General features: G+C 43.3%; 2 protein-coding genes and 1 long non-coding RNA gene across 10 annotated transcripts; 1 reads left to right on the forward strand and 2 right to left on the reverse strand.

Annotated features, from left to right (window-relative positions):
• Positions 1 to 950: 950 nt before the first annotated feature.
• MRPL50 (mitochondrial ribosomal protein L50) lies at positions 951 to 1,731 on the reverse strand. Of its 2 annotated transcripts, none has more exons than XM_042866091.1 (2): positions 1,603 to 1,731; positions 951 to 1,469 (listed from the first exon to the last, which is right to left on the reverse strand). In XM_042866091.1, exons 1-2 carry the CDS (start codon positions 1,692 to 1,694, stop codon positions 1,079 to 1,081), a joined length of 483 nt encoding a protein of 160 aa, XP_042722025.1. In that variant the 5' UTR covers positions 1,695 to 1,731; the 3' UTR covers positions 951 to 1,078. The 2 variants fall into 2 exon arrangements, with proteins under 2 accessions (XP_042722025.1, XP_042722024.1); XM_042866090.1 differs by having other exon boundaries at positions 951 to 1,472.
• Positions 1,732 to 1,787: 56 nt separating this feature from the next.
• Positions 1,788 to 22,509, forward strand: LOC122177037. 7 transcript variants are annotated; one of them, XR_006177912.1, is made up of 7 exons: positions 1,943 to 2,478; positions 2,608 to 2,690; positions 9,388 to 9,465; positions 11,078 to 11,332; positions 15,040 to 15,215; positions 16,732 to 16,793; positions 16,884 to 22,509. It is a non-coding gene; the product is annotated as an uncharacterized LOC122177037 (long non-coding RNA). The 7 variants fall into 7 exon arrangements; XR_006177909.1 differs by lacking the exon at positions 1,943 to 2,478 and adding an exon at positions 1,788 to 1,931 and having other exon boundaries at positions 16,732 to 22,509; XR_006177908.1 differs by having other exon boundaries at positions 16,732 to 22,509.
• ALDOB (aldolase, fructose-bisphosphate B) lies at positions 3,730 to 12,217 on the reverse strand. The gene is made up of 9 exons (XM_042866089.1): positions 12,114 to 12,217; positions 7,040 to 7,161; positions 6,553 to 6,764; positions 6,250 to 6,304; positions 5,943 to 6,103; positions 5,637 to 5,720; positions 4,988 to 5,162; positions 4,605 to 4,804; positions 3,730 to 4,214 (listed from the first exon to the last, which is right to left on the reverse strand). Exons 2-9 carry the CDS (start codon positions 7,149 to 7,151, stop codon positions 4,119 to 4,121), a joined length of 1,095 nt encoding a protein of 364 aa, XP_042722023.1. The 5' UTR covers positions 7,152 to 7,161; positions 12,114 to 12,217; the 3' UTR covers positions 3,730 to 4,118.
• Positions 22,510 to 26,187: the final 3,678 nt, after the last annotated feature.

Consider the following 26,187-nt stretch of genomic DNA (forward strand, 5'->3'; position numbering starts at 1 on the left):
CCCAGTTATATTCTGTATCTCATTTTTTGCAGATGTGGTCCATGGGGTTTTTTGGGTTTTTTATTCAGAGGTACAACTTTCTCAGTGTGCCATTTACAGCAAGTTTAGGCAGCTTCTGTACAGAGACCTAACAGTGGCTTCCACAGTCTCTAGTTAAGACGTATTGCCTAAAATAAATACATTGCAATGCTGTGCTTTTCATCAGTATTGCATCACCTTAAAGTGGATGTACAGTTCTTGGGAGTACATTTCATGCAAACCTGGCCTACGTAATGCAACTGGCAGCTGTAGCTGAGCGGCATGCTAGGGCCAAGTGATCCTGCTGGATGGCCGTGGCCTCTCTTGCTCCCTGGCCAGTACCGCAGGTGTACCCAGGACTCTTCTTGTTCCTCCTGGCTCCTTCTAGTATGTGAAAGAGAAATTAACATTGAGTAATAGCTGCTACAAGGGCCAGCAAAACTTAGAATACAAAAACTAGGTCACAGAAGAATGCCAGAAGCTACCTTGATGGCTGCTGAGAGTTCACTGCTACAGAGCAAATAGGTTTCAGAGCTCTGCCTGGCAATCACTATGTTCATATACTAATTTTTAGTAGAACAAGTAGAGTTCTATTTTAAGATGATGTCTGTGATGGGTTTTAGAAGCATTTCTAACACAATTTTGATTCTCAGAAAGGCAAGAGGAGGGGACAGCGAAGATGCCAGCATACATCCCCACACCTTCTCCAAGAATTTGCTGGCTTAGTCTTGGTGACTGAGCTAAACAGCATCACAAAACAGAGCAACACACACTCACTGAATCCCATTACACAGCTTGGAATGAAAGACAAGATGTTTATGAGCAGCATCACTTTAATTACCCCCACTAGACCTGCAGCTGTTAAGCATCACAACACTATTTCATTAAGTACAACTTCCACTTTTTCAGTATACAATAAAAAGAAACAAATCTGAAAACAAATGGATGCATTTTTATTGGTGATATTCATATCAGGTTGATATAACAATGAAATGGTTCTGCTCCAGCTCCACAATTTGGCCTTAAGAATCCAACCAAAGTGCAGTGATGCTTCCCAGTCTCACCGCTTCCAGGCAATCTTCAAGTTTGGGGGCAGTTCTGCAGCACACAGCTCATCAAACTTAGACATATCCTTCACAGGAGTGCTATAGAAAGTCAGGACATCTTGTGCACTGCACATCAGGTGGAGCTGTGAGTTGGGCACAGCATGACCAAGTTCTTCTGCAAGCTGAGCCAGGAGCCGATATTTCAACCTGTTGTCTTTCAGAGACGTCTGCTGCCAGTTGCCAGCAAGTGATGGCCCACAAATCTCCTTGACACGAGCCTCGAGGATGCTCTGTATGTCCTCTGGAGGAAAATACTTTCTGCTGCGTGGCGGGGGACAGATCAGGCTGGGTTGCTTTTTTTCTTGAGGAATTACGTTGTCCTCTCCTACTTCTTTGTCCTCCTTACTGCTGGCATTAAAGAAAAGTATTTTCAGTCACTAAAGCTGTGCCCAGACATTTAAAAACGCCTCCCAGCAGAGCCAACTGCCTGCAACGGCGGACCGTACCGCCAGCCCAAGACGCAGCCCAGAGCTCTCACCTGTGGCCGCCCCACAGCGCCCGAAGCGGCGTGCGGCCCAGCCCCATTCTCAATCGCCGTCCGACCACCAGCAGCCCTACGGCGGCCGCCATCTTGCGAAGAAGCCTCACCCCCGACCGGAAATGACGTTGCTGCTCTTGACCGGAAATGACGTCAGCACCACCTTCCGCCGTGCTTGACGGGAGCCGTAGTGCCGCTCCAGTGCTCTCGCCGTGGTTTGTCCTGCGGGCTGCGCTGCGGCGCAGGGCGCCGGGACAAGAGCCGTTTTCCTGTGTTCTGTAAGAGCGAGAAACAGCGCTCGGTGCAGCGAACGTTGATCTGTCCTGGCCGTAAGTGAGTCAGTCAGAAACAAGCGTCGGGGCGCAAGATGTCACTTCAGCTGCGTCTCACGCAGTGTGAACGGCAGCTGTCCCCCGCACAAACGGGAGTTACCTGGCAAAGCCAAGGCGCTCATTTTCGAAAGGGGGAGAGGGTCTTTTGCTGGATTCAGGGGATGCCTTTTCCAAACTTTGCATCGTGCTGCAATGAGCTGCTCGCTGTGAGCAGAGCTTGTTGGAATTCAGGTGTATGGAGATGTAGGGGACCACACCTGAACCAGAAGAGAGGTGCTGTGCCTGACCCTGCTGCTGGCGCCTGAGTGCCTTCTGACAAGTCACTCAGTTCGTATATTACTGGTTTACCATGGTCAGGATGGGATGAATGCACGCACGAATTCACAGCACTGGAACAGGCTGCCTGGAGAGGTTGTGGTGTCTCTTTATGGAGATAATCAAAACCTGTTAGGATGCTTTCCCATGCAGCCTTCCATAGGGAGCCTGCTTGAGCAAGGAGTTGGATTGGAGGATCTCCAGATGTCCCTTCCAATGCCTCAATTCTGTGAGTGTGTGATTACTCAGTGGTTGGATCTCTGTGATGCACTGCCTCTAAAATGGGTGGCTGTTAACAGGAAGGGCACCGTGAAGTTACAGGAAAATGATTCACCTGCTTTCTTTGCTGCAAGAGCAGTAGGTGCCAATGGCTGGGACAAGCAGAGCACCAGGGTGTGGATGCGCAAGCTGGGTCCTGGGTGACCTCACCTCCATTACCAGGTAGGTGAACCTGAAGGTGGAGTTCTGACCCCCACTTCCAGCTGAAGGAATAAGCTTTCTAAGAGGGAATGAGCACCTTCAGGCTTGTATGGTCTTCACGGGTTGGTGGACTGCCCCAGGGTCTTATCAGGTGATCAGTGTTTTATATTGCCTGGCAAACATTCTTTTGCTTACTTTAGTTCTGCTGTTTCTACCTTTACAGCAAATAGAACTACATTTTATTTTTCACAACATTTAGCACTTTTTTCATAATAGCTGTGTAATTGTACTTTAAGAAAGCTTAGCATCGCTATCAAGTACATGACAACGTATCACAGGTCAAACGGTGGGCCTTCAACATCAACATAATTATTCAAATTGTGCTATGTGGGTAGAAATTACTCAAATTAAGCCAGCTTAAGTTCTTTACCGAGAGAGTGGTGAGGTGCAGGAACAGGCTGTCCAGAAAGGTTGTGGATGCCCTGTCCCTAGAGGTGAGCTGTTCAAGGCCAGATTGGATGGGGCCCTGGGCAGCCTGGTCTAGTATTAAATGTGGAGGTTGGTGGCCCTTCCTGTGGCAGTGGGGTTGGAGGTTCATGATCCTTGAGGTCCCTTCCACCCCTCGCCATTCTGTGATTCTGTGATCAAAATCCCTCCCTGCACGCTTATGGCTGATTGCTCTGAAAATATTACAATAATAGCACCAAGGAAAATAGTCCTCACATTTCTTATGCTACCCTAACTCAGTGTCTGGCAGCCTTGTCAAGCCAAACAAAATGCATAATTCTCTCTAGGAAGGATAAACTTTTAATGGCAGTGTTATTTAGCTTAGTGTAGAGCTTCTCATGTACACTCTGAGCTTTTCTCAGTGTCTGTCTTCAGTTAGCAGGATTAACATCTCCAGTTTTATCATTACTGGCTTATTTCATTTAGACCTCTGCAGGATTTCCCAAGCTCAGCAACAGCAACACTTTGTCTTAATGTTTATGGTGCTGCTGAGAACCACAGAGGCATGAAAAAGAATGAAAGATTTATAAAAAATAAGGATTTGTGAGATATATTGGATTTTAATTATTGTTTTATTCACACAACTAAAGATACACATAGATTCTGTAATTCAGGATTTGACTGCAAAGTGAGGTAATGGGGGTATCTATCTGAGTTACTAGGGAACTACTACTACTCTGGGAATTAAGTTTAAACTAGGAGAGTGGATTTGTGATTCAGTGTTAGATGTTTCTTGTGTGGAAAGAATTATGTTTTTTGAAAGTGTAAGTGAAAAAAAAGAATATCCCCTTTGTAAATTGTGGAAGCCAAGGTAGGAGAGTAAACTAATCCATTTCCAGTTTTGTTCAGGGAAAGGGAAATTAGGTTTCTTTGTTTTTCTTTCATTTCTGAGCATCTTCCACCTTGTGGAGAAGGACAGGACAAATGCAGATTCCTGTGCTTTCAATAGGTGTAGCTGGCAGTGAAAAGTGACTGTGTGGCAGCTGCGTCACTCTTCCCAGATGTGACATACTGTCCTCTGCAAGCCAAACTATTAATCTGAAAAAGAAAAGGAGGGAAACCCAATAACACAGAGTGAGAAAGAGATGTAGAACAATAGTAGGAATGAACAAAGGGCATAAATAGGGGAAAATCAGTCAACTTCTGAATTCACCAATGTTACGTATGAGCTAGATTAGTTTTGTGGCCCTGCCAAGTCAGCTCCCAGGGATATCTCTCTGGGAGTCACGTGGTTATGCAGAAAGGGGAACAATTTTTTCAGACCAACACAAAGTAGTTGTAAATCCACTTTACAAAACAAAATTATCCTGTTGCCTCTAGTAACAACCTTTGTTGCTTCTTGCATTAGGCTTCTGTCACACCAACCAAAACAACAACTTTGGTGCAAATTAAGCAGCACTTCTCTGCATCAAGGGAAAGGCCTCATACCTGAGCCCGCTTGCAGAAGGCTTCCTGTGCAGCCTTCTTGTTCTCTGATTTGCCAAGCCATGCTGCCAGGGCAGAGGCTTGCAGAGCTCTCCCATATGAGAAGGTCAGTTTCCAAGGCTTAGGCAGAGGGGACTGATTCATGGCATTCAGGTTGAGAGAAGCCTCCTCTTCACTTTGACCTCCAGACAGGAAGCAGATTCCTGAAAGACAGAGGCCTCAAGACTTAGAAATAGGTTGCTCCATCTGCCACACTTACTGACTATGACAGAGAAGTCAGCGTATCACATGTAGGAGCAAGTCTAGTAAAACTGAAAGGTTTTTTGTTGTTGTTGTGTTTTTGTTTTTGTTTTTTTTTTTTACTATAAGAACTACTCAAGAATCACCAGGAACAGCAGCAGGAACAGTGCGGAGGAGAGTAGTGACAGTTGCTACAGCCACATCCTGAGGGGTGTACTTCTTGGGGCAGGAATGCCCAGCTGTCACCATGTTAGGTTTCAGCAGTGTTCCCTCCAGGTAGACATGATGGTCGTTCAAGGCCTTGTAGACAGCAGCCAGAACCTAATGATTGAAAAGGAGGATTGAATACAAACCTGTCCTCAAATCTTTACCTCAACCTGCTGTGGAAAGACAACTTATTCCTTGGAAGCGTGAGAAGATCAAATCACATCTCACTTTCTCTTAGAATTTATTACAGGAGGTGCGGTCCTAGAGAGCCCTGGAGAACTTTTGCAGTACCAGAATACCACTTTTCGTTTTGGCAAGGGTTGTCCCTGCAACTGAGGTACTGAACAAAGAGTAAAGCACTTTATGTATCTTTCTGAGGTCAAGAATGTTTATATTGAGAGTTTGAATGGAAATCCAAAAATCATGGATTCTACTGCAAGTTTGCTTTTTGCTTATTATTTGATGTGAATTCATGTGGTGCAGTTTTGAAGGAACTTATTCTTTAAAAATGCTTGAGAGCAATACAAACTCTGTGTAAGAATAACTAGTGATTTGTGAGGGCAAGCAGAGAATAAGGAATCTCTTTACCTTTTCTGTGACATACTGACAGCGTTGGAGATCATGGTCACCATCAGGTAAGACTTCTGGCTCCACAATGGGCACCAAGCCATTCTAAGGAAGAAAAACATGGGAGTCTTTGTAAGTGTGGAAGAAAAAACTACTTGCCATCCGTATTGTGTTTGGTGGTATTTTTTCTTGCTTTACTGCCCTTCATCCTCATCTTTCCCAAACCCCCCCCAGAGATCAGCCTTTCAAGATCTCTCACCTGTTATCACAGGGAACAGCAAGGAAGGGGCAACAGAATCTCAAGAAATTTTTCTGGAGGGTAGATACCTGCTGGCAGATGCTGGCGTAACGTGCCAAGGTGTTGGCATTCTCTTGGATGGCAAGTTGAGAGGGTGTTGTGCTACTGATCTTCAACACTGCACGCCACTTGCCAAAGTCAGCACCATCTTTCTTGTACTGGGCACAGCGCTCAGCCAGTTTGTCAAGTCCTGCAGATGAAAGAACAGTGCTTCACTGAGGGGATAAGATACAGCTGTGAAACATGCAGTGACACCAGCCATGGCTGCATCTCCTGAGTCGCACCATGGCTTTCACTTTATCACTCACAACTGGGGCTTCTGAGATCTCACCTTACCTTGGATGGTGGTTTCTCCATTTGTTCCTGCCAGAGGTGCAGTGCCTGCATCCAGCTGAAGAGACAGCAAAAATAGAAAGGGTTACAAAATGACAGGAGTGACCCAGAGTGGGTCTACCTTTGCACATTGACTGTGACTGAAATACGGGGCTGAACACACTACTAGTGTAAGGGAGGGAAGGGGTGGTAGAAAGAGGTGCAGCAAAGGGGAAGAACAGAATTGAATTGTATATAAATGGCAGTATGGATTTGGCTGTAGTGGATGACCTAAGAGTTCTTTTAGCATGAAAGGATGCAACTCACCTTTATTCCCACCACCATCCCTTTTTCTTTGATGATAGCTGGAAATGGCTTTCCACTGCTGTCTTTCTGATAGAGTGTCTCATGGAAAAGGATCACTCCTCCAATGCTCTTGCTGATGGAAGCATCAGAAGAGAAGAGGATTTCTCGAAAAGCACGACGATTCTCCTCTGTGTTTTCCACGTTGATCCTCTGCAGCCTATTTCCCATGGTACCTAATAAAGTTGCCAAAGGGCAGGCAAATGTATCAGGCTTTGCTACCCTCCTAGCCACCATATATAGTAAATAGAAAGAACTTGGGCTATAGTGTAGAGCTTTCCTCAACACACAGTTTGTCACCTTCTGCTGCTTCAGATGCAGCTCTGGGTAGCTGAGCTGTCCCTGATCAGTTAACAGTTTTTAAATGTTTTTTATTTACTCCACTGAATTCAAAGATGAACGAAAATAAAAAGTCTTGGGTATTGCAAATTGATTGCTTTTCATAACTCACCGACTGATTCATCTGCAGCTAAGATCCCTTTTCCTGAAGCCACAATCCTCTGAGCAATGTCTGAAAGAGCCTTCTTCTGCTCTGGAGATAGAGCTGGGAACTGGTGGGTCATGGTGACTTATCTGTGGAAAAAAAGGGCAGTTATGAGGACAGACTGAACAAACAGTCCACCTTAGACACTAGCCTTGAGTATGCCTATTGGAAGCTTTGTGCTTGTCCAGCCCATGCTGTTGAAGACATATGTCCAGAAATCTAGTGAGTTGTTCTTGTATCTCTGGCAAAATCAGAACAGGGAAGAGCAGGAGCCACATCTAAACATATCTTAGTCAATCAGAAGGTGTGAATGACTGTGTATTTTATACAGATTTGCTTGGAGACTAAAGGAAGGTTATGCTCCATCCCCTCCCCCCCCCCAAAACAAATGTGTTGAATTTACAAGCAGGCACATTGCGGACACTGCAAAATTCTTTGCAAAGCACTTGCAGCCTGTTCGTTCTAATAAGAAAACCAACAGCTTTCACACAGTTTGCTTTGTCTGACTGCCTTTTCAGTTCTTCTCTCCTGCTTTGTTCTCTAATTCTCTCCTCCCCATATCTAAGGACTGTAGAGCATTGCTTACTCTTCATGAGAAGTGGGAGGTTAGTAGGATTCACCACCCATTTTTGTTTTCTCACTTCTGGTAGATGCTTACCAGATGCACATAACCAACCAGCTCCTGAATTTCAGGATCTGTCTTGTTCTGACACCATATTTGATCTTAGTAAATCTCTCATTAAACAGGATTAAATTATAGTTTAGCATCTGAGTAGCCCAAGATAATTCTCTATACACGTGTGCTTGTGAGTCTGAGCTGGAGACTCTCTTTTCCTCTGTCATCATCTTCTATAGATGCAGGACAACCAGTCCACCAGCACATGGTACATCCATGAGATAAATCATTAAAAACAACACCAAAGAAGCACTTGATTAAAAACAGTGACTTGCTATGCAGACTGGTGAGGAACAACTCTATTTGTTCACAGCCTCTGTGAAAAAAGCTTGCAAATTGCAGGTACTCCAAAGTTGAATTAATGAATTACCAAGCCAGTAAAAGGATTTCAGATTTACAGCTTGTAGTGTGCTACAGCATGAGCAGATGTATCCAGGTAATCTTTTGTCCAGCTAGTTGAGATACAAAACCATCACTCTAGTAACACTATTATGGATTCTCTCTAGTAATACATTAAGCAACAAGACTTATGTCTCATATCTTGCCTGTTCCCTGTGCTTGCATAAAGATAGGAAAAAGGCATTTATCACCCAAGAACAGCCAGCAAAGCAAATTGCTGAAATGCAGGAGTATGAGGTTTCAGTGGTTAGTACTAGCCCAAATGTGTACTCTGAAAGACTGAAACAATAAAGTGTAGTTCCACAAGGCAAAAATGAACAGTAGGACATCAGATTAATTCCAGTTCTCACACAGGAATCTTACAGAGTGGAAAAGGATAGGTGGAGGCTTTTCAAAAGTCTCTGCAAAGTGATATGTAGAGGCCATGGTGAGTGGTTCACAGCTGCTCTGCTGAGCTACCGTGAGTAATAAAATGCACAGTGTGTCTCACTGAAATGGTGAAGAAGTGAAAGCAAAAGAGCAATTGTAAGGTGAGAAGTAGCTCCAAGGTCAAAAATGTTAAAAGACCCTGCATTTAGGATTTTATTTTTCTGTGAATCTCTGGTGAAGAAGGATTGCACGCAGGCTGCCATGGCTGGACAGCCCATTTCATTCCTCCATGAAGGAATTTTATTCTCAGTAACAGCATCTAGAATTGTCCCCCCACTAAAGTTTCTCAAGAACATTTTTTTTCACCCACTTTAGTCTGTCAGCTAGTATGGTAAGTTGTTTCACACTGATATGTGTGCGTACATAACAGCAACCATTCTCTTTGTGTCAACTGCCCACATATCATTGTTTTTAAAAGATGGAAGAACAAACGAAATCCTAAAACTGTGCTGAATGCATAACAACAGTCTTACGGCTACCTGGAGCATTGTGGAGCAGCTCCATAAACAAAGAAAGGTCTTTGTTCAGCCTCCAGAGCTGACCAGCAGGAAATAGAGGTGGGGAGAAAAAGGACTGCATAGTTGTAAAAGCAAATATCACATTGCTGAAGTCTCAAGTTTTCCTCCGTCACCATAATGGAGGGCTTGCAGTGAAAATGTATTTATGGATATCAGTACAAACACTGCATTCTGTTAGTATTAATAGAGAGAAAGAAAGGGCAGAGGCAAGCCAAACAGCAGAAGGAGAAAAGAAATTCCATTTCAGGTCATCTTTGAATCGTTAATATGTTTTCAATTTCTTTAATTTCCAGCTACCTGAAGTGACCATCATCTTCTAACCTCTCAGAAAATCTCACCTGGATCCTGGTTGGCAGATGGCTAAAGATCAGGTGAGCATCTGTATGTTTTTTTTCCTCTTGGTGTCTCCATTGCCTATTTTTGTAAAATTGTTTCCAAATGTGCTGGATCAAAGTCAAAATATGCTTTGTGTCCAGTGTGAGTGGCTTTGGCTGTTCACTTACTTGTAAAGTCAGCAACCATTCTTAACAGTTTGCAATACAGAGCACATGTGCATATCATTTACTGTGCACATAAGAGATTCTGTTTCAGAAGAGTGCACATGACAAGATTTGAAGACGCAAAAGCTGCAGATATAGATAAAAACATACTGTTGATAGCAAAATGTCTTCAAGAATTTAGCCTGCCACATTTGGGCATGGCTTTAACTTGACTGGATTTACTCCTCTTTCACACTGTATGCGTTGGAGGGTCAGGTCCATAATGTGTCATGCACTTAATATTCTCTTTATAGTTGGTAAATCTACTGGCCACTGATTACTTGGCCACTTGTCAAACTGGTAGGTTTGAATGGTTAGGTAGGCCTTCCTGACAGAGCACATTCTTATCTGGACCACTGAAAACACTCATCTGGTAAGACTGACTGATGTGCTCTGTTGCAGGGTGACCACACAGTCCAGCCTGAACAGGGAGTGGGAGGAGACCAACAGGAACAGTGTGGAGTTGAGCCAGGACAAATAGCCAGTGCCTCCTGGCAGTGGTTCTGTTGGGGTCATTGAGGCTGAGGAACAGCACCTGGCAGACTGCCTGCCAGGCAGTGAGCTGAGGAGGGGCCAGCCACAAGGCACAGCAGTGCCCTGTGCAAGCAGAGCTGTGGCCTGGAGTGCCACAGGAGGACAATCATTATTCCCCTCTGCTCAGAATGGGTTACACCATGTCAGGGTACTGCATGCACTTTCATGCAGCTGCAGTACAGAAAAGATGTCAGCAAACCAGAGTGAGTTCAGTGGATGCCACCAAGAATGGCATCCATGTCCATGTGAGAAGGCCAGATGGCTGGGGCTAGCTCTGCCTTGAGCAGAGGTAGCTTTGTGGGCACCTTTCAGCAGCCCTTGGTACCTTTTGAGGCGATCTGCAGACAGAGCCAGGCTCCTCACAGCTGTGTGGCAGGAGAGTGAGACAGCAAGCATAAACTGAAACTAAGGGAGATTCATAATGGATATAAAGAATGTTCTTCACTACTGGGACAGCTGAGCAATGGAGCAAGTTGGCTGTCTTCATCTTTAGAAGCTGTCAAGACCTGCCTGAAAAGCCATGAGCAGCCTGATCCAACCAGGACAATAGGCTACATGCAGACCTCCCTGTGTCCTTCCAGCCAGAACTACTCTGTGACTCTGTGGGAGTACTTTGTTATGGAAGCTACAGTAGAAGCTGTGTCTCCTGTATGTACAATGAAGGATCTGTAAGGGAAGAACACGATGTTGCTCTCTTCATGTTTGTGGTAGGAATGCAGGTTTTAATATAATAAAATATTTCATTTATAGGTGCTGAGAAATGAGACAAGGGCACAGGACAAGAAGAAATATTTAGACTGATGTCACGTAGAAAAAGCAGCATGTTTTCCCTTGATATAAGCTCTGAAAAAAGAGACTTAACCATCTTGACGTGTCTTTGAGTAGGTTTTGTCTTTTTTTTTTTTTTGAGGGTGAGAACATGCCTTGTCTGAGGACCTTACTACAGCACCCTGTCTCATCTGGATGGGAATATGTGAGACCTGCCCTGGTTCCTCTGTTATCTGCAGAGCTGTACTCAAAACTCTGAGTGAATGTACCTCAATGTCATCTCTCAAACAAGAGTGAAAGAAAGCTAATTCTCAGGAACCTGGCCTCAGCAATCCATGTAAACAATCTTGGAGCACTCAAGATGGGTGAGGTGGCAGCAAATACTTTTATCTTGAAAGTAAGCCTCCGTGATCCTTAGGTGAAAGTTCTCCCTCAGGGCTGGGCTCTACTCAGAGGAGATAAAAATCTGCTTCAGAATTAGCTGAGAAATCAAGTTTTGTGATGGCAGCAGGAGAGGTGGGGGAAGCAGGGACAAAGTTTCAGATAGACTAAGTAGTTTTGGGTGCTGGGCACATAGGGAGGGTGATAGACTCAGTAAGGATCAGAGTTTGTTGACAAGTAATCTCCTGAGGCTGGCTACTCACTAGAAGAGTTACAGCCTGTTGCAGAGGCATAAAAACAGTATTCCCAAGTCTGTGTTCTCTTTTGACTGGTTTTCTGCATTGCACAGTACCATACATTCCTCTACCAAAGAATCCTCTCAGCACTGCTGACAGTGAGCACAGAAAATTACACTTCTGTCAGCACAGGCATTTGTCAGGACCAGCTGCATTCTCCAGCCATTCTTTCTTCTCCTTACAAAACAAAAATCCATGTACTACACAAGCAGATGAAGCAGTAGAAAGCAATGCCAATATATTCTTCCTCTAGTCCTCTATACCAAAGAATCACTCAAAGAGAATTAAATATCTAAACTAAGTTAGACAGCCAGTGGGTCACAAGGATCACCGCAACGTAGCTGAGTGCTCACTTCTTGCAAGTTTTTTTTCTGGAAAGTAAAAATAAAAAGAAAACAAAACCTGACCGCCCCCCCAAAAGCCTTGCTCAGATAAACACACTGACTCACAGCTGCTGATGCAGTAACCAGCTCTACAGTTTAGAAACAAATAGCTACTTACTTGCCGTTGGACACTGCCTCTGCTTCAAGCTTCTGGTGTGGTGGCTGCAGGCAAAGAGACCCAGTCCTTCCAGTCGCTAACTTTTATAACGTTCTTGGCAGGTTTTTTTGTTGTTGTTGTTCTTTTTTTTCTTGTTTTTTTTTTCCTCCACTTCTTTATTCTCCCTCCTCTCTGGGCTGGTTGGGCAGATGTCCTTGCCCAGGATAGCTGATTGGCTGCTAGACAGCAACCACCTGCAATCATTGGACCTACTTGCTGTCCCTGCTTTTCCACCCACTTTCCCTCCCCCGTATATATAATGCAAGTTACGATGCTGTGAAACTGAGACTTTTCCAATTATTTCAAATAATTCCTCTTTCTTCTAAAACATGCCTGTGAATAATTACAAGAGAAAGCATAGAAAGTTTTTGCTGGGATCTGGGGTATAACTTTCAATGTAGGTTTAGATCTTCAGAAAGCTTATATTCAGAAAACTACGCTGTGCTGACAGGAAGATTAGAAACGAAAATGCAGAGCTTTGGGGCAGACCCTTCACTGGCGTGAATTACTGTTACTCCTGAGGTTTCCTAAGCCCCATACTTCAACTGAAAATTTAGCAGGGAAACATGCTTTCACTTCCTGATTTATATGTGGAGTGATAAAACGTGATGTTATGATACCAGAATTAGAGAAACCACAAATACTGATTTTCTTCCACACTATAAGAATAATGGTTGCCAGAAGTAATATGCCTACTGGGAGAGGTATAAGTGCAAGTCTCCATGAAAAGCCCACTGAAATATCTTCTGCCTACATTACCAAGACATGCAGACTTTTCAGTTGCTTAGCAAGATTTTTCTGTGAAAAACACAACACCATATATGGTGTATCAGCTTTCCATTTTGTATCAAATCACACCATGGCTGTTCACCAAATCCAGACATAGGCCTGATTTTGTTTTCTTCATATTGCAGGTCCATATCCATGGGAAAAGTACAGTGTGGGGCTGTTTGGCAAACATCATACTGTCAGCAACAGTATATTCTGTGACCTTGGACATTAGTATGTCTTTACTCCAAAGCCCCAGTATTTGCCTGAAGAATGACGTAGTTTCTCCATTTGTTTGGCTCACATGGTGACACCTTTAGCCTTCACATGGACACAGTGAGATGACTGATTTCCACTCCCACTGAGCAGCACTATCTTCATTAGGGCTCTCATTCCCTGAGCCTCTGTCCTAGAGCTGCATTCCAATATCCGTGCCTGTGGGATGTTTAAACAGCAAATGTGCTGCCAGGGTCTGCTTTCACAACAGTCAGCAGAGAAGTTTCTGAGAAAGCTGAGAGTGTGGTCTAACTGAGGGCCTCATGCTTGTGCTGTTTTGTTTAATTTTCTCCTCCCTGATTCATTCTTTGTTTTGGTGAAGAATGCTCTAGCACATGATACTGATAAGAAAGCTTTCCCTGCTCTATGTGCTATTTTTCCCACCCTAGCTAGAAAGGGAACTCCAATACATATTGATTTCTGAAGCACAAACATTGAGCATCTTTTATGGATTAAAAGTGCTTTTATTGAAAAAAAAAATCTAAAACTCTCTTGAGACCAAGAAGATGTTATATTGATAGTCTTCTTCAAGACAGCAGTGAAAACCCAAGACTGGTTCTTATTATTCCCAGTTTGTTTAGAAGCTGTTGTAGACAGGAAAATACAAGGAAGCGTTTCTTTCCATGTGCTGTCTGTGATATAGACTGTGTAACTATAACAGAAAGTCTGGAGAAGTCTTCCTGATAAAAATTGTCTGATATTTTAAAAGCACTTTAGGTAATCCCCTGTAGCCCCTTTCTGCTCTTTGTTCTTTTAGAATTACACGTATAGTTTTTCCATATGGGAAGTGGCTAGTGTGTGGTTTCCATTTCTTCTAAGCCAAAATTCAGCACAGATAGCACTAGTATTACAAGTCCTAGCAGAGATTCTGAGCAAAAGAAATGTGAAAACCTCATGGCTGAGTTCCTCACTTAATATAGGAATTGCAGCCATTTCATGTGGAATGATCAGTCACTCCAGATAATGTCACTGTAGGGTTCAGTGCTATTAACATGCAGAGCCATGCTGCAGACTGCAATCCACAGAAATGAGTAGTGAAGTAACATTAAAATAGACTTACTGGAACAGAGCTCTGTAAACATAGTTTAGGGATACTTACACCTCTGAAGTTATAGTGGTATTGTATCTCCACAGAAGGTAAGAGTAAACTGGCACAGTGAGGGGAATGCAGTGTACTTTCATTAAGCACAGAAACTACCCTGTCTCATAAAAGATAGCATTATCCACACAAACTTTTCTACAGCAAAATTAGTGCATCAGCCAAACTATAAACCTGTTTCACCTGGCTGGTGTTTGAACTTATAGTATTGTAATCTCTCTCAGCTTTCCAATCACCTAACTTGTTTTGGAATTTTGTTTTTGTGTGTTTGTTAGTTTAAGCCTTTTTCAGAGTAACATAATGCAGCTATGGGGCTATAGATATATATCTGTGTCAACACCCTGGTAGAGGGCTACAACTGCTTCAAAAGAGATTGAATTTGTGGCTGTGGGCAGTTACTTCAAAGTATACATCACAGCACAGGAGGTCCTGTGTGGTCCTGTGTGGACTCTGGAGTTGAATTCAGTGATCCTGATAGGTTCCTTCCAACTTGGGATATCCTGTGATATTTCTTTCTCACCAATGTGGCATAGCAGAAGTGAATTTTGTATTTGAATGGCTTGAATGTTCTGCCAATGTTGATTCTTCAACCTAAAGTTACCATATAGAAGTTGACATAAGTATTCTGCATATTAAATTATTTTTTAAAGACCACCAGAATCTTTCTTTATAGGAGGCTGAAGCTATTATCTATGTTTTATTATGTGGTTTTGCTTTTGACAGTGCCAAATGTATCATTTGCAGGCAGTGGATTTGTGCAGCAGAAGTCAATCTAATAGCTGTCCTGGCAATATGCTTGTAATATCCTTGCTTGCAGAGGCTCTGTCACTTCTGCACTGATGTTCTGAGTGAAGACTGTTGCTGGATGAAGTACTTCAAAATGCATGGAAAGCCTGGCTTAAAGACATCACATAAAAAAGGTTAGAATTGCTTACAATTCTTCTGGTTGCTGACTGTGTTTTTCTGTGTGTCCAGCAGTATCATTCTGATATTGATTTTCGCCTGATATTAGTATGCCTTTAAAATGAAAATGAGTAAACATGAAGACAGACAAGAGACAAATTGTAGTGCACCTGAAAAATACTCAGGAAAAGCAAGAACTGGATAAAGAAGTTTCAGAGATTACATAACTGGCCATCAAGCAAAGGATCAACAACAAAACTAACTTAAAGCTTCCCTCTGCACTTTTGGAAATGACGTAGTCTGAATTTTATCAAAACTTGTGTACATGGTCAGAGCTATGAAAAGGTTTGAAATGAGGTGGAAAGAATTGCTGAAACTCAGAAGAATATCTGAGTTGAATATGCATCCACATGAAAAACACCTGCCTCTGAGTGCCCCGGGAGAGTGCTGCCTGCGTGATGAGGTTAAAGTCTAATCAGAACAGATGAGCTGAGTGGAGTCAGCCTCCTCTTCACCTCTCTGCCTCGTGCTGGATGTTTCCTGTTTTCTGTACTCTACAGTCTTACCTAACTGTCTCAAAGTCCAGCTTGTTCATCCCTATCTAATCAGAGGTATTGTTTATTAAGTGATTTGTTTTCCTCATTCACCTACGCTCCTAGCCCCCACTGCAGAGAACCTGTCCTTTAACCCCACTGAAAGAAATCACCTGTATTTCAAGTTCCACAGTACTCATCTGTGTTTGCAGGCACGTTGTATGTGGAGGGTGATGGGCAGGGCTGGTGCAGGACTTCATTCAGGCCAGGGGGACCTGTTTGCTCTTCTGTCTTTTGGCTTAAAGCTGGGCTGCAACAAACATCATGGCTCAGAGTGAAATATAGGCAAGTGCATATCTAGGCTGTTATCAAAGCCCAAATGTTCACAGCCATTTCTATTCTGGGGACAGCAAATAGGGATACAACTTCAAATCAGACTGCCAGTGGTGACATTTCTGGGCTGTGCAAAATAACTGTTACGGGCCTTCTGCTGGTGTTGTATAGGACAGGAAGATAAATGCAGTAATGGCACTGGTTTCTGTGCCTTTCTGCTGACGTTTTGCTTTTAAAAAGAAAGTTAAGTAAATAACTTGCTGCTAGACTGGAACACTTATCTGTTAATTACCACTTTATCTAAGCAGTGCAGTTGCAAAAAAGCACATTTAGGTGCTACATGCTAATGTTAGCATTAAGTTTGCAAAATACAAACTACAGCAGATGTCTGAAGAGGTCTCATTTGTTGAAAATACCATTGTAATTGTGTTTTCCATAGTGCAGGGAGAACACTGCACATTATGGCAGAAACTATAAAAGCAAATAGACACTGAAGAATTCATATTTGGCCAGAGAGTCACCAACAGTGCAAGACAATACAACATTATTTTTTTCATCAATACTTAATATCGGAAGTAGTTACGCAGCTGGGAATGTGGCATTTATAGCTTGCCACACAGGATGAAGTCTTGGAAATGGACTGGTTTTGCTGTCTTTTTGCCTGTAGGTGCACAGATCAACTGGCCAGTCAGGAGAATTCTCTCGAAGCATGACCTGTCATGGCAGAAGGTAGTGTGGGGAAATTAAGGTATTCTAGCAACTGACACACATGGAGAAGCACATTCAACAGACACGTAATGCTATACGCATTATTGGCAGGTATACTGAGGATTATTCGGAACCATATGATCGACCCTAACACCTGGTGAATTTGGATATAACATCTATAAAGCTGGTGTGGAGACCTTAAGAGTCCCTTTCTAAATCTGTACTACCCGAGGATTCAGTGGCAATTCATGCAGATGAAAAAAGTGATCAGAGAAGTATCTTCAGTCAAGTTTAGTAATGAAGGAGATGGATCTGCCAGTCAGGAAAACTAGCTAACTAATAGTGACACAAAGACAAAAGAGGCAACAGTTTTGATACAAATGCAGTTTATTTATTTATTTATTTTTAAGAAAACTTGCTTGTAAATATCTTCAGGAAAAAAAAAAAAAAAAAAGTAAAGTCCTATATTTTAAACAGAAGCACCCTGTGTCCAGACAAATTGCTGTTGAAATAACCAGTCTGGCCATTTGCAGCTCATCACGACTGAGAAAGTCTTTAGCCTTCTCCCTTCAAATGCAGTATTTTCTCACTAAGATAGTGATACCTGTTTTGGTTAGAAAAACCTCTTGGGCTTCTAATAGAGTCCTATCAATTTGTACTTTGTTTTTTGCAGGAATCATGCTTTTCTACTTATGTTGGATATGCTTTGGAAACAGAGGTAGTTTTTTGTTTAATTGAGTAATTTTCCCTGAATTTTGAGTCCTGCTGCCTGTCCCATGAAGGAGGAATCCTCCAGTGCAAGCAATAATTGCTGCACTGAAAAACAGTCCTGAACTACTGAGGATGAACCAACATCCAACAAAATCCATATTATTTCAAAAATGTTTGGTCTGATGTTTTGAATGTGAGTCAGAACAACCTCAAGGCTGTGTTCAAGGAGATGTTTGATCTTACATAGCCTAAGATATGACAACTCAGCTGCACTTTCCTTATGTGGAAGAGAAATAAAAGACTTCGATGTTTGAAAATGTACTTGTAGCCCAAACTGTGGAATAAAATCCTGCAGGAATTTGGAATTAACTGTAAACTGTAACCTTTTTTTTTTTTTTTTTTTTTTTCCCTTCCAAAGATGAAGAAGTATGGTTCTCCAAATTGTCATTTCTTTTACAACATGTAGCACAAAAAAAAAAAAAAAAAAAAAAAAAAAGTCATTTTCAGAGTTCCGAAGCACAGAATATATGCTTGTCTGTGATGTCACAACATCATGATGGGCACTAAGTACCTGAATAACTCGGGAATGGCTCCCAGCTGGCTCAGTGAAAGAACCACCTCCATTGTAAAGGTGAATAGGGCACTTAAGTGGCTTATCTGGAGCTCGTTCACTCGCAGGTTGAAGTTGTTGCCCCTCCAAATGCTGTTTGCTGTTTTCTCCTAGCCAAACTCCCTTGGCTGTTGCACTGTAAGTGGCTTTCTAGTTTTAGAGGGATGCCTGAAGTTCATGTTCTCAGCTTTCAGATATAAAGCTTAGTCTAATTACTGACTACTAGAACAACTGAGTAATACAGGGCAAAATAAAAGGAAAATAACTTGGAGACAAACTGATACATAATTTCCCACATCAAAACATTTATTGACTCCATATAGTTGGTTGCATTCTTATCTAAAGTTTCTTAATTCCTTTTCCTTCTTTCATTTTTTCTTTCTCTATCCCACTTATTATAGAATTATACAGGCATAGAATCATGAAGGTTGGAAAAGACCTCCAAGATTTATCAACCTGTCACCAATATTTCCCACTAAACCACAGTACAACATGTAAATATTTCTTGAACACCTCCGGGACAGTGACTCGACCAACACTTTTGGCTGCCTGTTCCAGCACCTGATCACTCTTTTGGAGAAAAATTTTTTCCTAATATCCAAATTATAGCTTACAGTGAGATTTTCACTGCAAGCATGAGTGAACCCTCATGAAAATAACAGGATGTTGTTCTGGATTTGTACAGTACAAAGCTGAAAAAAAAAGAGTGAAGAGAAAGCATAACACAGTGAAACATTCAAAGATGAAGAAACATAAGCAAACAAGTTGTACTTGCAGGTGCAGGCACTTAGTGGAATAAATAGAAAGTGACACTCACATCCTGCCATCTTACCTTGTTATCATAAAGCCCAAGAATAGGCTTGCCCACCTGCCACTTGTGGTTCTGTGTGACCATTTTGATATCTTTGGGGTTTTCGGCAGCTAAGAATGAACGTAAGAGTTCTGCCTGTGCAATCTTTTCTGTGTCCTCTGGCAGAAGAGGTGTTTGGCCTTTGGAATGATATGGAATCCACAAGCAAGCTTTATTCACATCTGATTTCCAAAGAAGATATCAAAGTGTCCTAGCTGATCTACTAAGCAAGCAAAGTTCATCTGTCTGAGCCTGCACTGACCCAAGCTGTGAAGCCATTTCTAATTGGCTAACCTATGTTGAGCACGTGTACCTTGTGTTCAGTACCCACTATGGACACAACACAGCTGGAGGTCTGCAAATGATTCACCTCTCAAGATTTTTATGCCTTTTCCACCTACAGCCAAACTTGTTAAAAGCTGACGGCTTAAATCACCTGGTAGAGACTGAGAAAAGAAAAATTCAAAGTAGAGTTCTTTCTTTGGCAAGAATAAAAGAATAAACAACCATCCCCAAATAAAACTCAATGAAAATGCTATTGGTTAATTAATTGGTTAATTCTGAAGTTAGGAAGCTGGTTTCAAGTATTGCTCAAGCAAACTCCACCTAAACGTGAACTTGATTCAAAGCCCACAGAAGTCCAAGAGGGCTTTTCTTCAGTTACGTTTTGGTGACAGTCTTGATATTATATGGTATCTTTGTTATCCCCATGGTTTTATATTTAACTGTGCTCACAGCTAAGGTACAAAGTACCTATCCCAAATGCTTGACAAACAGAATAGGTTAAGTTAATGGGTCAGCAGAGGAGTGGCACTTTGATGTGTTGCTTCTTTATATGACAGCTAGCTTAGTTTCTTATGGCCTCTTTGCCTGCTGCCAGGAGCAGTGAGTGGACCACTTCGACAGAGCTGTAAGTTACAGTTCCAAATGAAATTTTGGAACCCCACACTGTGGCAGCACCTGATGTAATCTTCCCTTTGCTTCTGTGCTGGTTGGAAGTCAAGGTAAATTCCTGTTGAATGTCCAAGTCCAATCAGCAACTGATAAAAGCTCTTAACAACCTAGATCCTCTACAAGTAGTTGTGATACCAACCAACATGGTAGTAATTATGTATTGTTTATAATTTCTGGAAATGCATCTATGAAATTGTGTATTTGTGATGTGGCTGTGAGCACCAGTGGCTGTTATTCTGCTTTCCTATTCCTATCTTCTGACCTGACCTTTAACAAAGCAGCAGAGACAAGTTTCCAATGACCTCTGCTCTGAGGAAAAGGACAGGAAAGGGTATAGGTACAGACAGGATCTGTAAGGAGAGATAGTAAGAAATAATTAAATTATTAGCAAAATTTGCAGAACCTACATGATTTTCCAGGGAAAGTTCTTATTACATCTATGCTGCTTTTGAAAGATGTGCTTAGAACCACAACTTTGAAAAAGTCAGACATCAGATCTTAGTGAGGATGGGCAAATAAGAGCCCTTTCTCCTCACTAGCTTAAATTAGACACATTCACTTTGTCCAGCATTGCTTCTTCCCTAGGCTGGGAATTCTGTAATGAATGCAAAGGAGAGTAGGCAGTACAGCTGTTTGTAATGGTGTGAGATCTTTTCGTTGATCATGGTGAAAGAGAGTACTTGACCCACATCCTAATCTGAAAGCCTCCACTTCCCACTCATATAGCATGATTGAATCATTAAGGTTGGCAAGACCATTGAGATCATCCGATCCAAGCCATACATGCTGAACAGTGATTAGTTCAAAATACGGATTAGGGTCTGCGTGTACATAAGCTTCATTTCTTGAGAAACTTGTTTTTCAAGTGTTGTTCTCTGTCCACTTGGAGGCAGGAGATACTTGGTGCGAGTGGCAGGGTGTTCAGCATTTGAGATTGCGCTGTCAGCTCAGTGACAAGGTTTTCAGGGCTTTGTGTCTAGAAGGGCATGAAGACATCACAGCAGTTTCGGGTTGTCGTTTAGCCGAAGGCTGGAATACATCCCCACATGCCGGACCAGGTTGGGTTCCACCACGTAGGCATTCTCCCCCTTCGTGCGCAGCAGTGAGTAGAGGGCAATGTCCTTAGCAAAACCCTGGCGACAATGCAACCCCTTCAAGTAACCTAAGACACGATGGGCAGAAGAAGCAGAGAACAGCATGGCAGGTGTGCAGCACTCTGTGACCGGCACAACGTTATACAGCACAGGGGCCAGCCGGCGCAGCTCCAGCAGGTAGTGCCGTCCCACCAGCTCTGACAGTGCCATGCTATAGGCAGCAAAGAACAAGATGATGGGCCAATTCAGGCTCGGGCGCCCAGCTGCCCAGGAGTACACACAGTTCAGCACAGGCCCCAGAAACATTCCCAAACCCAGCCACTCGAGGATTCGCATGGGCTCAGGATTGACATACTGCTGAAGCCTCTCAGGATGGTAAAGTTTGAAGTAGAGTGCATCTCTGAGGTATGGTTTGGAGAATCGGGCTAAGAAGAGGTGCTGCAAGACAGAGAATATCTCTTCCTCTGGCACAGCATCATCTTCCACTACCAGGACATATTCTGGGTTATATGCCAAGAGCGACTGCTCAAGGCAGAAGACATAGTCCTGCTTCTCCTTCTCAAAGTGGTTCACTCTAGGGTCAGGGTCCTCCCCAGTTTTGTCACGACTGACCATAGGAAAGAAGCTGCTCAGCAGCTTGACATCCTGATGATGACTGGGGTCAGGCTCCACGTTACAGACGAGGACACGGTGGCTCTGGCAATTTGTCCCACATTGCTGGAGGAGGCGGTGGAAACGGGATGCCACCTGCAAGACATAGTGGAAATCATCCCGCCTCTGCACAGTGATAATGGTGACCAGCAGCAAGGGCCGAAAGGTTTCACTGTTGGAGGCCTTGGAGATATTTGGTATCTGCAGCTTCTCAAAATAATGGAGGGCAGCCTGACCCTCCTGCCGGTTCTGACTCAAGAACTCCTGGCTCATGGGATTCAGGTGCCAGCGCCGCAAATAAAAATAAGAGTAGAGGAGTCGGTGGCAAATCAAAGGAGCCAGCACACCAAATGTCACTACAGTCAGAGTGAGAAAGTGGATGAAAGGACTGGACCAGCGGCACCACCTCCCGTAGAGCTGCCAGGCATAGTGTAACATAGCTGCTGCAGGAGGGCACTCCTACCTCAGGGCACCCAGTGCCTTCCCTCCTTCACTTCCACTGCATCTTCTCTGGGTCTCAAGATACCATTGCATTGGTGGCTGCCAAAGTTTGTCCACACCTGGAGAGGAAGAAGAATGATTGTTAATGAAACAGGAACTATCAGAATGGGAAGACCATGATTTGAGGAAACGGAAAGCTGAGAGTAGGCACCAAGTAAGCCAAAAGAGAAGGCTGCTGAGGGGTCCACTGCAACGGGGGCATCACTGTCACAGGACCATGAAGGAAGATGAGCAGAATGCTGTTAATGCCTTTTCAGCACATAGAAGCTCTGATTTGAGTTAGCTAAGATTTTACTGTGTTTGTTACTGTACTTGAAATGCAAAACAAACAAGCAATGTGAGTGCAGAAGTGTGGAGAAATAAATCTTTCTGTTAAAAGCACAGGAATTTCTGTTAATAGCAGAGATGCAGCTATTTGGCCACAGTGACATAATATTTGGGTTGTGACCAAGAACCAAAGCCAGATCTCTGGTATTGTTGCCTAGCACATATTTGAAAGACAAACTTCTACCTCTGTGGAGTGACACATGCTTCCCTTCTGTTGCTTGTACACTTCCAAAAGCCTGCATGTGTTTATACTTTACACCAGAGAGTGTGAAGCGAGATAGCAAAAACACCAATTCACTTCACTAGAGGCACGTGTACACTAGGTGTAATGTGTCTCCCTGTCAGATATCTCTTTCTTTCTAGACCCTGTGAAATACACAGCAGCAGTGGAATTAGCAAGATACAATTGAGCCATTTACTCACATTTATAATGTTAGAGGTTGTGCCTTTAATTTTAATCTCAGACATTTCTATATATTTATATACACGTATACACGTGCTCTAAGCAAGCACTCACCTTCACAGAAATGAGATTTTGCCATATCCAGCTTTCCTGTTCTGCTTCTCTGGGCTGCTATGGACACCAATTCTTGTAGGTAGCTTTCACCAAACTAGGGCATGTAGGCTGTTTATGTATATTCTTTCATGGCAGCAATTTCCCTTTATAACCTACTGTTTGACTTTCCTTTCTACTTGCTATTCCCTGTCCTTGTGAACTGAGCTATTAATGTCCTCCATCTGACTGAATCAGTGGAGAATTTCTCCCATTTTTAACCTCTTTGCTAAGTTTGCCTTTGCTAAGTTCTAACCAGAGAATGCTGTTCCCAGCCCTTTTTCCTTCTCTGCACTGTTGCTTGAAGTGTCCTGAGGAATGCTGTGTGGATAGGAAGCAACCAGTGCCACAGTGTTTCATTGTGTCTCAGAAGAGCCACTTGGAAAAAATGACTCAGAGAAAACAGTGAGCAGGGTCTAAATCCAGGACTGTTTCAGAACTGTCTTCACCACTCTATCACATATTTGCTACATTTACTATTATGGGAACTGCTTCCTATTTCCCTGTGGCATCTGATGATGCCTTGTATGAAGGGTCTTTTACTAAGATGAATGGAAAGTTTATGAGAGTTGCTCCAAATCTTTCTTAGAGAACAGATCCTTTATGCTGTGACAGCTCAAACAGTCTGGGATAGACCTGTGAACCAGTGCTGTGCTATTCTAACGACTCACAAAAATACAAGATTTCAAAGATTTTGCGTAAACAGAGATAACAAATTGGCACACTGATGCATGAGAATTTGCACTGTGTTCCCATAGCTTTCTTTTGTTATTTTTTTCCTTATTGCACAACCTTGTTTCACAGACACTATTGCATCAGTGACCTTGTAAAGGCTTTGAAGGTGATGGCTGCATTTCAGCCACCAGATCGAAGCCACTGAGGTTCACAGTATGAAGACCTGAAATTCATCAGATGTAAAGATCTCACCTTTGAACACGCTCATTCATCCAAAACTCAGGGCTTTCCCTCTTCTCATTTTCTGCGAACCAGTCACAAACACAATGGGAACACACAAATGTGCAATCATTCTACAACTCCCAACTCACAATGGTGTACTTATGAGCCTCTTTGTGAAGTGAGCAGGACTGTTGTTGCTGTGATTGAATCACCCTCCCACTGTGAAAGTGAGGAAAACAATGGGAAAATACAAGGAGCTGAGGAAGAGCTAGAAGGTAGATTAATCCCCAGGTAGTAAGAAACCAACTTTTATCTGCAGCTAGCTATGATGGAGTTCTGAGCTGCAAGCATCGTGAGGCCACAGCAAGCTCCACAAGTCCTGGGTTATCCATTCAAGAATTAATAACCTTCACCAAAGTGCTGACCGGTGAGCAGTGGGAACCACTTCTGCGGTACAGCACTGGAGAGGCCGACGCTAGGGCACAGCCTCACTGCAGGAATCACAGCCTCCCGGCTCCCGCAGCCCCGGCAGTACCAGCCGGGTTCCGGCTGCGGGCGTGTGCCATGGCTCCCCCTGCGGGGCTCCGCGCTCACAGCACCGTGCCGTCCCTGGCCCTTTGGGAGCTCAAAATTGAGCACACTGCAAATTGGCCAGCGTTTCTGGCTTAGCCTGGCTGCCGTGCTGAATGCTATCTCACTGCCAGAGGAAAAGGCTGCTTTTTCTGGGTACCAGAAGAACCACGGAGCCTAACAACGGCTGTATCAAGGGAGGTTCCATAGTCACTGTCTCTGGAGGCGTTACAGAAATGCGTGCATGTGGCTCTGAGGGACACAGCTCAGTGGGCATGGTGGAGGTGCACTGATGGTTGTCATTGGTGATCTTAGGGGTCTTTTCCAGCCTAAACCATTATGAGAATTTTAGGAAAGGTGGGGGACGTTTGCCACCTCTCCACTTTATGTCTGTTAGCACTGAGAACCAAGAGCTCTTGCTTTTACAGAGATAAAAATTGATCTCACAAGCAGAACTTGAGAGCAGAGCTTCTCACTGGGCTGTTTTCAAGACATCAGGATTGTTCTGGCCTTACTGAAGCTATTCTGTTTTCAGAAGCTGTTGGTAATGTAGCAACAATTTGTTTTTCTCCCATCTTGGAGATTCTATTCTCTTCTGAGTATTTATTCACCATTTCTGACTGTGAAGTTTAAGGTGAAAAGAATGAATCAGAGTTGAATTTTATAGTATTTTAAAAGGCAATTGCATGAATCATGGATAATAACTACTTATCAGTCACCTCATAACTAGCACTGGAGACCATTTCGACAGCAGCTCTATGCAGAACTGAGCAATTGCTTAGACATGCTTGGAAGCCGTGTGAGTACAATACAAAGCTTCGTCTTTGTTCTTTACTTAGATCTTGGTGCAGATTCCCTCTGGGAACACCTGGACCATATCCAAATCCACATCTCTGTCTTCATTATCCTCTAATTAATTAACTGAGTTGCACTGATTAGGATAAATTTACCTCTGCATACATTGAGGAAAAGCAGAAAAATACATATCTTCTTTTCTGAGATGCAGAATACTGTCACCTGTGCTAGGGCTTTAAAGCTGATTTTCTGTCTGCTCCCAACTCCTCTGCAGAGAGGTGTTCTGAGGGCAAGTATTCCTGGAGCAAAGCCTCTCACGTGTCATCGCTGCCAGATTCTAGGAGGCTCCTGGACTGCTGACTCAAGAGAGGCATCTCCATCCTCCACTGCCTCGTTCATAATGAGGCACAGAGGCCATAAGGTTTTCATTGTGTGAAACAGAGATGGGCTCTTGGAGAAAGTCCTGGGAAGGCATGCTGTGACAGCAAAGAGCCTCCGTGGTGTCAGCAGATGTGTTCACACCAAACTGTAAGTTTGACTTTTTGTTCTTCCTGCATTAGCATCCCAAGTTTAAACCTGGAGCAGAAAAGCACCACTGCCCCCCAGCTTGGCTTTGTACAGCCAAGCTGCAGCCTCAGGACCAGGTCTCTGTCCAGACTGACTTCCTCTGGAGGAGACAAGAGCTTTGTCCTGAAGGTGGTGGTGGTGGTGGTAGTGCACCAGTCCTTCTGGTGCCTGAGGGAAGCTGATTCAAGCATCACAAAGTTGTTAAGAGACACAGAAATATCATTCTGTTTCATACATGCGTGCTGCCAGCTCACTGTTCTGTAGAGTGAGGTTTCCACCATGATGGGTACAGCTGGACCAGATGGCCAGCTTTTCTCATTTACATTGTACAACAA

This window comes from Lagopus leucura, unplaced genomic scaffold (genome assembly GCF_019238085.1).
Source record: "Lagopus leucura isolate 7727_CA_CO unplaced genomic scaffold, USGS_WTPT01 Super-Scaffold_810, whole genome shotgun sequence".
Taxonomy (NCBI): Eukaryota; Metazoa; Chordata; class Aves; order Galliformes; family Phasianidae; genus Lagopus; species Lagopus leucura.